The sequence below is a fragment of the Pongo pygmaeus genome, chromosome 9, assembly GCF_028885625.2.
Source record: "Pongo pygmaeus isolate AG05252 chromosome 9, NHGRI_mPonPyg2-v2.0_pri, whole genome shotgun sequence".
NCBI lineage: Eukaryota > Metazoa > Chordata > Mammalia > Primates > Hominidae > Pongo > Pongo pygmaeus.
In genome coordinates this window covers 130,883,821-130,899,443 of record NC_072382.2, presented here as the reverse complement: position 1 = coordinate 130,899,443, position 15,623 = coordinate 130,883,821, and the positions used below count along the sequence as shown (strand labels likewise).

General features: G+C 36.6%; 1 protein-coding gene across 6 annotated transcripts in view; it reads left to right on the top strand.

Annotated features, from left to right (window-relative positions):
• The window catches only part of ARHGAP32 (Rho GTPase activating protein 32), a 317,966-nt gene that overhangs the window by 215,482 nt on the left and 86,861 nt on the right, over positions 1-15,623 (top strand). For all 6 annotated transcript variants that reach the window (XM_063671615.1, XM_054438141.2, XM_054438140.2 and 3 more), the window contains one exon: positions 644-721. In XM_063671615.1, coding sequence (XP_063527685.1) covers positions 644-721 — 78 coding nt within the window. The remainder of the gene's footprint in view (positions 1-643; positions 722-15,623) is intronic.

Genomic DNA, 15,623 nt, shown 5'->3' with positions numbered 1-15,623 from the left:
ATTTATGATTTTATATGAGTTTAAACTCAGTAGTTTTCCTTTTACAGTGAAGAAAGTTAGCTCTTTAGTGGATATAATTATATTTTACTATCTATTGAAAGAAGTGTAGTTGTCATCAAATTTTATACTTAGTAAGAATAACCCATCCTAGGCCCTTTTCTGTATGATTAAATAAGATATGTCAAGAGTTCAGTACAGTGCCTGGCACATGGTAAGCACTCACTAAAGGTAATATTAAGGGAATGTGTTACTGTTTCTAAACATGAATATTTAAAATTATCTTTTGTAAGTGAATCTGATCACTCTCAGTGACAGCGGTAACAGTATTTTAACAGAAGTGATGATAATGGTGTGATGCCTAGCATTAAAAATCTTATGCTATAAATCTGGCTTTCTGAAGTTACTGTACCTGTGTTAGTTGAATCACAGTCTTTGTGCTGCTTAACTTTTTGTAGACCTCTCTTTAACAAATAATAAGATAATTAAATGATTTTTAAAAAGAAGTGGTACGTTTTTTGGAAATTACTGGCCAGAGCATGAATAGTACTTTACCTTTTCATACAGTTCAGATTTAAATTCTAGGTATAACAATTGGTTTAAAATTTAACTAAAACCATTTTGCTTAAAATTTTGATTCTCCTAGGTGGGAGACATTGTTTCTGTTATTGACATGCCCCCGAAAGTGTTAAGCACATGGTGGAGAGGCAAGCATGGATTCCAGGTAGGCAACAACAAATTAGGTGTGGGAAAATTCAAAGAAAAGTTTTCTTTGTTTCAGTAATACTTTTCTTTACATGTGCTGGTGATGGACTTTGTCATCAGAAATTTTGTCTGCAACGATAGAAAATGCAGATAGTAATGATAATAGATTTAGATTTCCTTTTCTAATTACTATTTTGGTTGTTTGTTATCTCCTTTTTCATCTTTAAATGGTGGTGTAGCCAAGATGTGAATAGCATCTCAGACCTCATGGCCACTTTTAGGTTACAAGGCCTGTTGAGTGACCTTGCTTTTAATACAGGTTTTTAATCGTGATTCACATTTATTTCCTCTCTGGAATTAAGTCAGTTTGATTAATATTTCTCTATAAAAAGGCATTGTAACTGTTATATAAACTTACTTTTAATTACAGAACAACAGAATCTAAAGCAATCTCATTTCTTTTTCTATATTCAGTGGTCCCTTATCTACGGTTTCCCTTTCCATGGTTTCAGTTACCTGAGGTTAACCAAGGTTCGAAAACATTAAATGGATAATTCCAAAAATAAATAATTCATAAGTTTTAAACTGCATGCTGTTCTGAGTAGTGTGATAAAATCTGTCTCTGTCCCACCCAGGATGTGAATCATCCCTTTGTCCAGCATATCCACACTGTAGATGCTGCCTGCCCCATTAGTCATTCAGTAGCCCTTTCGGTTATCAGGTTGACTGTTGAAGTATTGAGGTGCTGTGTTCAAGTAACCCTTATTTGACTTAATTGTTTTACTCGATTATTGGTTATTGTAATGAATCTCTTACTGTGCCTAATTTATAAATTAAACTTTATCATACATATGCATATATAGGAAAAAGTATCCTAGGGTTTGGTACTATCTGTGATTTCAGGCATTCACTGATTGGTCTTGGAACATGCTTCCTGCTGATAAGGAGGGACTACTTTATGGCTAAACAGTTTGAGACCTGATAATGACATCTATTAGACTGACTTAGCAACTAATTTTTATGAGGAGTCTCTGAAAATGCCTTAAAGTTGTATCCTTAATATATAGCCTGTGGCTTTTTGTGGTCTCTTATACAAGTGTTACTAAATACTACATAAATAAAATGCTCATGCTATATTGTTAGAAATTTGATAAGCATTGTATAAATACTTTGAGTTCTAACTACATATTAAGTAAAAATGAATTATTAGCTTTTTATAAAATGCATTTTTTATTAAAACATAATAATACAATTTAAAACATTATAAGATTGTGGATAAGAGTGTGGGCTCTGGCTCCAGATTGTCTGGGTTTTGATCCTGTGTTGTCTTGGGCAAATTATTTAATTCTCTGTGTCTCAGTTTCCTTATTTGTAAAATGGGGATTATGGGACTATTGTTTACCTCACATGATTATCTTGAAGATTAAATGTGTGAGAATAAAAATAGAACATACTTAGTTAGACCAGGTCTGACGTATATATTTTTTTATCAATAAGTGTTGATTTTTAAATTTAAAGAATTCTGGTTTTTATTTTACAAGTTTAATTTTATCTATCCCTTTCCCTATTATGAAAGCATCTATAGTAATTTAATTTGGTTGTTAAGACCAGAAAAACCCTATCACATTACCCCAGAACTCTTCTTGTTTGTGCTGTTGGGATCCTCCTCCATCTGTGCTCTGATTTCTTACCAGCTATGAGTAAGTGCTTTTGATTAAATATAAAACTAAATAGAAGACTACAGTTATCTTTTTCCTATTAAGGGGTCAGTTCTTCATGTTAGTGGAAATGAACGATAGACTTAAGGGTCTCAAAGATGATCAAAAGATTAATTTGGCTTTAAAATAATAGTTATTTTAAATAATGGTCTTGATGTTACTACTAACTTTCTTCTGTCTGTCTGTCTGTCTATCTATCTGTCTATCTATCTATCTATCTATCTATCTATGTGTAACGCCTTAGGGAAGTCATTTGCTTTTTTTGGACTTGAGTTTCTTCTTAAATTCAGAGGGTTTCACTTACAATCTCTCTTATTCCTTCTCAACATTTAAATTCTATGATTGTCCTCCCTTTGTTTATGTAACAGATAATTATTGAGTACTGATTGTATGCTAAGTGTATATATAGCTTTATACCCCAAAGTTTTGTTGAGACTCACACAATTAGTTTATTGACTAAATAAACTAATTCTTTTTAAAGTAAATATAAAACTAGTCTAAAACTAGTTGACATTAGTTTATTGCCAAAACAAATGATTGAAAACAAAAACGAAATTTCTAACTTCAAAGATTGATTTGTAACTGATAATGAAAAATCTTTCCTATAGGAATGCTATTTTTCGTCTTGATTGGTCTTAGAAAGGCAATCATATCTCCATGGATCATGTTGGAGTGTGCCTGTGAGAAGAGGCGTTGATGTGGGAGGTGCCCGTGTAACCAGGAACAAGTCTTTAAATGTTACTGTCAAACTTTTTTTAAAAAGAAATTCAGGCTGCGGGCAGTGGCTCACACCTGTAATTGCAGCACTTTGGGAGGCCAAGGTGGGTGGATCATGAGGGCAGGAGCTCAAGACAAGCCTGGCCAACATGATGAAACCCCATCTCTACTAAAAATACAAAAATTAGCTAGGCTTGGTGGTGCACGTCTGTAATCCCAGCTACTCGGGAGGCTGAGGCAGGAGAATCTCTTGAACCCGGGAGGTAGAGGTTACAGTGAGCTGAGATCGCGCCACTGCACTCCAGCTTGGGTGACAGAGCAAGACTCCATCTCAAAAAAAAAAAAACGGAAATCAGTATTTTAAGGCAGGAATCCACAGTTCAGCATTCCTTGCAGTTTCTACACATTAGTCCATTTCTAAGAGCACTCATGGTTAATTGCAGGGAAAGGTGTGAAAGAGGAGACATGTTGAGCATCTGTGACCTGCAAAGTATAGCTCAGTACTTTACATGCAGTGTTTTCTTTAATTTCACAAAGCTTCTAGGTAGTTACTCTCCTCCATTTTTATGGAGAGAAAACAGTTTTTGAGAGGTTTAATAAGTAGTCAGGATGCTAAGTCAGTAAGTGAAGGGAGTAGGGACTCAGATCTGTCTGCACCATCTCATTGCCTGAAGAGCACTAAGCATGATTTTTACATTCACTCTCAGATTATTAACGTTCTTCATGTCAGTTTTCTACCATATGGAAAGGAACATCTTTCCTGCTCAACCAGCAAGTAGTGTAAAGATTAGCCAACTGTGGACTGCAAAGCATGCATGTTTACTGGTGGGAACATTGCTGTTACTGCGTGTTATGTTTTTATGTGATGATTAATCAATTGTATGCTGGAGAAAAACTCTTCAGACTGTTCACGATGTCCCCTACCTCTGTTAGGTATTTTTAAATCATAAGCGTGTGCCCCTCCTGGGAGACACTCTGTTGAGAGAGGAAGACAATCATGGTAACTGTAAATCAGACATCTTTCCATATCCTGATTTTCAAGTTTAACTGAAATAATAGCTTAGTTCGGTGGTTTTTATACTTTTTCTTTTAATCCTGTGGAATTACTAATCAAACATAATCGTGCGCAGAACCTCAATGCGAGAAAAGGTAACCATGGAGCTGCCCTGATTGGTTTAAGTGGGAAACACTGGGCCTTATCCCGATGCAGCCCGCCTGGCTGGCCTCCTTCAGGCCTTCTGCAGCAGCCCCGAGGGGCCTCAGTAGGGGTGAAAACCATGAGTTTAGCTTACTAGCGGGCCTCACTTTGTGTAGTAGATACATCAAAACTATTTTAAAATTTTAATTTTAAAAAGCCAGCCAACGGTCTAAAGTTAATAGGGAAACATGTTCTTTATAAGATTTTTCATGACTCCTTTTAGAAGGATAATATCTAGAGTTTTAAAATTTCTCTAATGTAAATTATGTCTGAATTCCTGGTACTTCATATATTCTGATATGGATGGGGAATATCATATATTCATATATTCTGATGTGGATAGGGGCAAATAATCATATATATATGATTGTATATGAGATACATATATATATAGAGAGAGAGAGTGTGTGTGTGTGTGTGTGTGTGTGTGTGTGTGTGTATTTTTTTTCTGTTATTGGGCATAACAGATGACCCACTGATACTTCTGCCAGTAGGAGCTGTTTCTAGGATTTATTCATTCCTTAATTGGTCTGTTAGGTACTGTGTTCATTTGCTAGGGCTACCATAATAAAATACCACAGACTGGGTGGCTTAAAAATTAATAGCAAATATATTTTCCTACAGTTCTGGAAGCTAGAAGTTAAGGTACCAGAAGGTTCAGTTTTTTTCAAAAGGCTTCTCTTCTTGGCTTGCAGATGGTCACTTTCTTGCGTGTCCTTACATGGCATTTCCTCTCTGTGTTTGTTTGTGTCCTAATCTCTTCTTCTTGTAAGGACATCAGTCAGATTAGATTAGGGGCCACCTCATGTAACCTAATTACCTCTTTAAAAGTTCCCATCTCTAAATACGCGGTTAATCCATGAACAACATGTTTGACCTTTGCGGGTCCACTAATACACAGATCTTTTTTTTTTTTTTTAAATCAAACGCTATTGAAAATACAGTATTTGTGGGATGTGAAACTCTCATATATGGAGGGCAGGCTTTTGGAATATGACGTGGGATTTGAGTATGTGTGGATTTGGCTATATGAGGGGACTCTGGAACCAATCCCCCAGCTATGTTGAGGAATGACTGTAGTCGTATCCTGAGTTCCTGGGGGTTAGGAATTCAACATTATGAATTTTGGGGGAGAGGGGCACAATTTTTAGCCCATAATAGATGTCAGCCAGTCCTGACTGGAGAAGTCAGTTGGGCCACCTTTAGGGCTGGCCTGAAGGCACCTGAGGGACAATCTTACATAGACTTGGTGGGGAACAGGTCCCTACCTGAGCCGGCTGGTTTCAGGCTCAAGGCAGACAGGACATGGAGGACTAGCAGACCCCAATACTCTCCTTGGGGTCTCTCTGATGAGTAGGGAGTTCAGGGCTCACCAGGATTCCCTGGAAGGTGCAGGAGGGCTTCCTAGAGGAGGTTACACTGGAGCACAGTGTTGCATGTGTCTTCTGCCGAGAGGATGTCCAGATGACCCACTGATGTTTCTGTCAGCAGGCGCACAGGCCAGGCGGGGAACAACATGCACCTCAGTCAGCCAGCTCGCCTGGCTTTGGTTACACGTGAACCCTGTAAACTGGGCTCTGGCTGCAGAACACAGAGGAGGCTGTGCGTCACAGAGGTGGCAGTGTCTTCCCTAGCAGTTTAAAGGAGACAAGAGGCTCATCTTGGTGTTGGCTGTCACCAGTGGTTTTCCTAGGGATTGAGATGATTTAGTGCAGGCCTCTCTCAGGAGACAAAAGGAAGAGGAGCAAGGATGTGGGCTACTGCTTGCTTCCTATGATGGAGGCCGAGTGAGCTGAGGTGCCACCCTCTTGAGTGCTGCTAGAAAGCTTTCTGAAGCTCGTTGTTGACACCCAGGCCCAGTATGTCTGCATTTGCAGCTCTGCTCAGCTCGTTGTGTTCATGGCATGTTATCTGGACTCCAGTTTTCTTTTGTCAAGGTCACACTATGTGTGTGTGATCTCCTTTCTGGCCAGCCGTCAGGGCATGAGAAGGCACAAGTCTCTGTGCAGAGGTCCTTCCTTAATATTGCTGTGAGCTGGTGCTATATATGGCTGTATTGTGATTTTAATATTATTTTTAAAATAGAGCTGGGTGTGGGTCCTCATACCTGTAATCCTAGCACTTTGGGAGGCCAAAGTGGGAAGATTGCTTGGACCCCGGAATTTGAGACCAGCCTGGCCAACATGGTGAAACCTCATCTCTACTAAAATTATAAAACTGACCCAGGCGCAGTGGTACATGTCTGTAGTCTAAGCTGCTTGGGAGGCTGAGGCAGGAGGACCACCTGAGCCTGGCAGGTGGAGGTTGCAGTGAGCCAAGAGCCAGACCTTGTCAAAAATAAAAATAATAATCAATAGACTTGATTTTTGTATAGTTACAGATTTACAGAATAATTGAGCAGATAGTTCAGAGTTTCATGTAATACCCCTGCCCACTCCCCTCACCTATACCTTCCCCTGTTATTCACATTTGCTTTACAGTACATTGAATAGAATCAGCAAAACGCTGATCTTTACCAACCATCAGCTGATTAGCTGAGTTTACCTACAGCACGGACTAAGCACTGTTTCTAGAAGAGTGGTCTAAGGAGCACCAGGGCCAGAATCACACAGATAAAAATACAGTCTCAAATCATACCTTGCAACTGTTGAAACAATTTTGGGCTTGCTTTTTGTTATAATTAATGAACCAATATTGATATACTATTATTAACTAAAGTCCATTGTTTATGTTAGAGTTCCCTCTTGGTGTGCATTCTCTGGGTTTTGACAAATGCATAATAGCATGTATCCACCATTATAGTTTTCATACTGAATAGTTTTATTGCCCTAAAAATCTCCTGTGCTTCTCCTGTTTATCCTTTCCTGCTGAACCCTTCACAGCCTGTGATCTTTCACTGTCATGTCTTTTCCAAAATATCTGTATTGTTGGAATCATATAGTATGTGGCCTTTTCAGACTGGCTTCTTTTACTTAGTAATATGCATGTAAGGTTCCTCTGTGTCTTTCTCTGGCTTGATAGCTTCTTTTTTAATCACTGTCTAATATTCAGTGTCATGGATGTGCCACAGTTTATATATTCAAGTATTGAAGGACCTCTTGGTTGCTTTCATGTTTTTAGCAATTATGAATGAAACTGCTATAAACATCTATGTGCAGGTTATTGTGTGGACATAAGTTTTCAAGTCTTTTGAGTAAATACCAAGGAATATCATTGCTGGATCATATGGTAAGAGTATGTTGAATTTGGTGAGAAGCCACAACACTGTCTGCCAAAGTGTCTGTATCATTTTGCATTCTTACTAGCAGTGAATGAGTGTTTCTGCTGTTCCACATCCTCACCAACATTTGATAATTGCCAGTTAAAAAAAAAAAAGCCATTCTAATAGGTCCCACAAATAAAGTAAGTTTGAGGAATAGTGTTTACCAAATGTATTGAAGGGTGCTATTCTGCTCTCTTCATTTTGTTACCAGTAATTCTTTTTATTCTCCCTTTGCCACTGACTCTTAAACTTGAATGTTGAAAGGAGACTATGTTTAAATATCAAATCCCAGGGCCTAAGCCCCTACATTTTGTTTCAGTAGTTGTGGGGTAGGTTATGAGACTATTTTTGTCCATGTGTGCTGCAGGTAAATTCTGCCAGTCACCTGGATTTTACCAAGTTCTATTCTAAGTATTATACTAGCCCAGACCATAATTTAGCCGTGGGAACAGAAGGATAAGTTCATCCATGTGTTTAAATTATACTGTGACTCTCTTTCTTTTCTTAAACTTCTGGGAGTAGGAAGTGTGAAATTATATTAACTACAGTAATTTGAAATTCTGAAATCTGTGTTTTTTATTTGTCACCTAAGGAGTATATTGAATCTCTCATCTTTGTTGTCTGAGGTATTTCATCATATAATATACTTCAGAAAGTAAAAGTAAAAACTTTTCCCTTTTTTTTATTTTTAAACTAACTAGCATTAATAGATTTGTGTTCTTGTCTGTAAATGATTGTTAGAAATATGAGGTGATACCTCAGAAAGCCCTTTTTTCTAGGTAAAGGCATTACACAAATACAACATGTTAACATATTTTAGGATTTTTTGTTATGTGCAGTGTCTCTCACAGTTTTATCTAGGAGCCATTGGTATCTGAATGACTTGAGAACCGTGATAAAAAATGGATATTGGTCATCACAATCTCAGGGAATGGGGTCAGGAGTCTGAATTTTAACAAGTTTTTCAGATGATTATTATGCACAGAACATGAGAGCTGCTGATCTAGGCTCCCATTGTTTATCTTGTGTGCAGATAAAGGGAGCAATCAGACACAGTTTAGAAATTGTGTTTTGTTCCTCCCTCCCCTCAGAAAATCTTCCATAAAGCACATCTGGGACACAGTTAATCTAATGGCTAGAATCTCATTTAGAGAGTGACAGAATTTTATATACCCCATGTGCTCTTGGTTTTCCATGAGATGATCAAGGATCACCTATTTCGTTTTTCATAGTTATCCCCAAATATTGTGAGTTTTCGTGCACAAGTATCAGAGAAGCGATTCTTGGACAACACAGTTTTTTTTTTTTTTTTACCTCAAGAGTATAATGTGGCTCCAGGTAACTTAGTTTTAGAGAAATCATCTTTATTTCAAAGGGCAGATATTCAGAAACCTTATCTTATGTGGTAGCTTAATGGATTTGCTTATTTCTCTGCTTATTTATGTAAAAACTATCATATTCATGTAATATCCTAGAATCCAAAGCTGCATCTTTTCATTATTCAAAATCAAATGGAGCAAAATGTTTACTCTCCAGTTAAGTAATGGGAAATCATATTATACTGTAAATTTTCATCTGTAATGTGACATAATTTCAAGAGAAGGGGAATTATGTGATAATGCAAATGAAATAAATTGCTAACATTTCTTGAGTACTTAGGTGTGCTTTTCAAAGTGCTTACCACTAACCTTTTAATTCCACAACTTCATGAAGGTACTATAATGATCTCATTTTAGATGAAGAAACTAAAGCATAAAGGGTTAAACAACTAGCCCTTTGTCATTACACTGTACATTGCAGAGTTTCTGTTGAAGCCTATGCATTTTAGGCAAAGAACAGATCATGGTAATAATTTAATGAATAATAGTGGCTCTGCTTGTTTACTTGTATGAATCATAGATTTTTCTATAGTGGAAGATGATAGTGGACCATCTGGTTCTAAACTGTCATTTTAAAATGGTATAAATCTGGAGACAAAGAAATTTAGATAAATTTTTCTGTTTCACAAGGACGGTAAGTACGTGGTATAGCCAGGACCAGAATACAAGCGTGATGACTTTTAATTTTGTATTTCTTTTCCTTTTGGAACATAGAAATAAATACATTTTCTTAATTTATGTTTTATTTGTTGCTACTTTTTCTTATTAGTGCCATTAGATATATTGATGTTGGAGATAAATTTCCTACTTGATAGCTTTTTGTTAATTTATAACATCAAAATATGTCTTACCAACTGGTGCTTAAACACTCAATTTTTTAAATCAGCATTAAAGAACACTTCATTTATTTTGTTTTTAGGTGTTTTTTCTTTTTTTATTATACTGTAAATTCTAGGGTACATGTGCGCAACGTGCAGGTTTGTTACATATGTATACATGTAAACACTCAATTTTATTATTGACAAAATGGCTATGAAATTATTGACAAAATGGCTATGGCAGTAGTTCTTAATCTTATTAAACCCTAATACCCCCTCTTTATGACAAGTATTTTCTAAAATCCTTTTTTGTCATTCTAAAATGGAATTTACAAATTATTTAACTACTTCCATTAATATACACTTTCAAAAACGTCAGCATAAATTTTCAGATATAAAGGAGAAATAAAAGGAAAGTAATTTATATATTTAAAATACACAGTATGTTTTTAAATATAAATACTTGGGTCAACTATGTGAAGACCTCATTATCCTAAATGTAGTCCACAGACTCGCAGCATCCACTTCAGTCAGAAAATGTATAAAACCCATGTGTAATAGTACTAAAAACAGGAAATACTTAGGACTGTATCTAAAAAAAAAGATGTGAAAGAGCTATGTACTGAAAACTACAGAACATTGCTAAGAGACATTAAAGAAGATCCAAATAAATGGAGAGATGTACTGTTTTTATGGGTTGGAAGACTGTATATTTTTTAAGATGACATTTCTTCCCAAATTGATCTAAATCAAAATCCCAGGCAGGCTCTTGTGTAGAAATATACAAGCAAATTAAACAATTCAAATGGAAATGCAAAGGACCTAGAATATAATAGCCAAAACAAATTTGAAAAAGAACAAAATTGGAGAACTAACACTAACTGAAGATTTACTACAAAGCTACAGTTTTCAAGAGAGTGTGGTATTGGTGGAAAGATAGATAAGTAGATCAGTGGGAAAGAATAGACAGTCCTGAAATACATACATACAGTTGTACACATGGACAACTGATTTTCGACGAAGTTCAAGAGTCAATTCAGTGAAGAGATATAATGGCAGTGGAACACTTGGATATCCATACGTCTCCAAACTAAACTTTATTTATTTTACCATCTACAAAAATTAACTCAAAATGGATAATATACCTAAATGTTTATAAAGTGTAAACTATAAAACTTCAAGAAGAAAACTTAGGAGAAAACTTTTGTGGCTTTGGATTAGGTGAAGATGTCTCTCTCTCTCTTTTTTTTTTTGAGACAGAATCTTGCTCTGTCACCAGGCTGGAGTGCAGTGGCCCAATCTTGGCTCACTGCAACCTCCACCTCCTGGGTTCAAGCGATTCTCCCACTTCAGCTTCCCGAGTAGTTGGGACTACAGGCGCAGGCCGCCACGCCCAGCTAATTTTTGTATTTTTAGTAGAGACAGGGTTTCACCATGTTGGCCAGGATGGTCTCGATCTCCTGACCTTGTGATCTGCTTGCCTCAGCCTCCCAAAGTGCTGGGATTACAGGCGTGAGCCACCACGCCCGGCCAATGTACCTAAACGTTTATAAAGTATGAACTGTAAAACTTCAAGAAGAAAACATAGGAGAAAACTTTTGTGGCTTTGGATTAGGCAAAGATTTCTTTAATGTGACATCAGAAGAACAATTCATAAAAATAATTTAATTTCATCAAAATTTAAAACTTCTGCTCTTAAACAAATTTACAAGAAAAAAATAAACCCATCAAAAAGTGGGCAAAGGATATAAACAGACACTTCTCAAAAGAAGACATTTATGTGACCAACAAACATATGAGAAAAAGCTCATCATCACTCGTCATTAGAGAAATGCAAATCAAAACCACAGTGAGATACCATCCCACACCAGTTAGAATGGCGATTATTAAAAAGTCAGGAAACAACAGATGCTGGAGAGGATGTGGAGAAATAGGAACGCTTTTACACTGTTGGCGGGAGTGTATATTAGTTCAACCATTGTGGAAGACAGTGTGGCAATTCCTCAAAGATCTAGAACCAGAAATACCATTTGACCCAGCAGTCTCATTACTGGATATATATCCAAAGGATTATAAGTTATTCTGCTATAAAGACACATGCACATGTATGTTTATTGCAGCACTGTTCACAATAGCAAAGACTTGGAACCAACCCAAATGCCCATCAATGATAGACTGAATAAAGAAAATGTGGCACATATATACCATGGAATACTATGCAGCCATAAAAAAGGATGAGTTCATGTCCTTTGCAGGGACATGGATGATGCTGGAAACCATCATTCTCAGCAGACTTAATTAACACAGGAACAGAAAACCAAACACCACGTGTTCTCACTCATAAGTAGGAGTTGAACAGTGAGAACACATGGACACAGGGATGGGAACATCACACATGGACCTGTCGGGGTGTGGGGGCTAGGGAACGGATAGCATTAGGAGAAATACCTAATGTAGATGACAAGTCGATGGGTGCAGCAAACCACCATGGCACATGTATACCTATGTAACAAATCTGCATGTTCTGCACATGTATCCCAGAACTTAAAGTATAATAAAGAAATAATTAATTTTTTAAAAAAACTTTCTGCTCTTTGAAAGACATATTTACTAGTATAAAAAGACAAACCACAGACTGGGAGAAAATATTTGCAGTGATTATATCTGATAAAGGACTTGTATCAGAACATACAAAGAACTCTCACTGGGCAAGCTCAGTAGCATGTGCCTGTAGTCCCGGCTACTTGGGAGGCTGAGGCAGGAGGATTGCTTGAGCCCATGAATTTGAGGCCAGCCTGGGCAACATACTGAGATGCTATTTTTAAAAAAACAAAAACTCTCAAAATTAAAGAAGAAAACAATTCAATTTAAAAAATAGGCAAAGATTGGAAGAGATATCATCAAAAGAATATATGAATGGCAAATTAATACATAGATATCCAACATCAATAGTCATTAGAGAAATGTAAGTTAAAACAACAATGAGGTATTGATTCATACTTATTAAAATTACAAGGATGTGGAGAAATTGGAATTCTCATACAGTGCTGGTGGGAATTTAAGATGTCACAACTAATTTGAAAACAGTTTAGCAGTTTCTCAAGTTAAACACTCAGTAAGTCAACACTTAATGTTGTCAGTTGGTTCTTGGAAACTGCAACTTTAAGCAAAATGACATACTGTCTAATGAAACCAATATTATCATAGGCTAGTTGATATAAATAAGAATTAAGTTCCCACAGCACAGAGTAAGTCAGTTCACAGTTTCCAATGTGAACGTCAATGATGTTAAGGGAGGAGTTACTGTACACTTACCACATGATCTAACTTTAGAGAAAAAAAAAAGCATGTGTCCATATAGAAACTCATACATGAATGTTTATAGCATCTTTATATGTAATAGTTTAAAACTGGAAACAACCCTAATATCTGTCAACAGCAGATTAATGGACAAATGGTGGTGTCCATACAATAGAATATTACTTAGCAATGAAAGGAATAGACAGTTGATAAATACAGCAACATGAGTGATCCTCAAAAATATGCTGCACGAAAGAAGGCAAACAAAAAAGAGTATATTACATAAGACTTCATTTATGTAAAATTATAGAAAATGGAAAGTAATATATAGTGATAAAAAGTAGATGAGTAATTGCCTGAGGAGCAGTGATGGGAGGGTAGGGGGAAGGAAGGATTACAAAGAGATATAAGGAAATTTTTGGGGTTGATGGATATATTATAATCTTGATTGTGGTAATAGTTTCATGTGTGTTTTATCAAAATGTACATTTTAAATATGTGCAGTTTACTTTGGGTTAACTATACCTCAGTTAAGGTGGAAGCAAAAACTGCAGGAGCATTCTTGACTTCATGTTATTCATGCATCCAGTCCAGTTGATTATGTTTGTCTCTTCTACCTCTGTGTTGTTTACATTCATATACTGTCCTTCCTTCTTCATGCTGTTGTCATACACTGTAGGTTTTATTCTCTTTCCTAGCCTATTTTGCAAATTCCTAAAGTGGTGTACTGCTTCTTATCTTCCTCCCTTCCTTACACCTTGAAAGGTATACAGTGCTAATACTTTTCCTTTTAGAACATGCCTATTCCTGCGCTGCTTCTGCTCAGAATTTGTCACTTTTATTTCCTATACAAGGAACTTAAAACTCCTTGTCATGATATATAAGATCATCCAGGATCTCCAACTTTATTCTCATTTACCAGTCTTACTTTGCACCGCTCTATTTTAGAAACTGGATGTTCTGCCAGATGTAACTATTATTTCCCCCCTTAGTACACAAGTTGCTCTTTTCTACTCTTGTGTCTTTTTTTCTATGTGTCTTTCCACTTACAATGCCTACTCTATCCTTTTCTTACTCCTTCCAGGGCTGAAAGGTATTACAAATTAATTAAAACTTTAAAGCAACTGTAATCTAGTTTGTCTTATTTGATATTGTATTATGGCAACTGGGAAAAGAATTTAATCCCCTCAGCTACTTGCTGTACAATAAACAATTATGTTTAATATTCAGTATTATGTTTAGTATTATCATTCCACTGTTCCTCCCAGTTTTTGCCCATCAATTACTTCCTGCCTTCACTATCCTCCTTTTCCAGTGTAGATTCTAGAGCCATGATTACATTCACCTATCACAAATATATCTTAAACCCTTCACCCTTTGATTCTTCTCTTTTATCACTAGTGGTCTCTGTTTGGCTTAATTAAAAAAAAAAAAATAGATACTTTACTACTCCTTACTTAAACTCTCATTAGTATCTGATTTTCTTTTTCCAGAGACTTTTTTCTCTTAATTGACTTGACACAGTCTCCTTTGCCAGGACATCCTCCTCTACTAGACCTCTGATGTTTGGGGTTGGACTGCCTTCTTATTCTACACTCTTTGTCCCTTGCTATCTTACTCACTTTCTCAACTTTAAAAACCATATTTATGCCCAACTCTCAGATTTATATCGTGATCTTTAGCTTTGTTTTTGACTCTCAAACCTGCATATCCGGCTGCAAGAGTAATTTTTTATTTAAATGGAAATTAGGGATTTGACATTCAAGGGGACAGTATAAATAAGGCAAAGAAACCAGAAGCAGTGTTGTGCTTTTTGGGGACATACAAGGAGAGTGGGAGGTGGGAGGATTGGTAGGAATATCTCAAAGAGCCCAACGCAAGAATTACTAGGCTATAAGTAAATGGAACCAGAACTAAAAAGTAAGGACCTGAGGAACTTACTTCCGGTTTTTGCTTCCTTTGGTGTGTAGCAACTGTTGTTTCTTTGTCTCTTCTCTTCTTTGTTTGGAAAAATATTTCCTAATTCTAACAATTCAATGGAGATAATTGAAGATTTGGAACTAGTTCCAAAATCATAGCAGACAAACTAATTGACTCATTGACTTACTGTCTGTTTGATCAACTGTGCTGGGGTGGTGTTGGCAGGCCATGGGAGTCAGACTGGGCGGAGACTCCAAAGAAGATTAGGTTTGTTAAGCATGTTTCGGGAGTGGGCAGAAAATAATTAGCATTTGTAGACAATAGATTATGAATTTGTATTGGTTCAAGTCTCCTTAGTGATGTGATTTTTTTTCTCCAGCAATACACAGACATGCAAGTATGGTAGTGTATTGATTTAGTTGTGGTGGTTTGCTGGATTGGTTTGGCAGGAAGTTAATATTGCAAGGAAATTAAGGGTACTGATTTAAAACAAATGCTCAATCACAGGGTCCATATTGGGTAGCAAACAAAACAAAACAAAAAACCAGGAATTGTGGGGATAAGTACCTTGGGGGGAAATGTGAAGGGGATGGGATGTCTCTGTTTGAA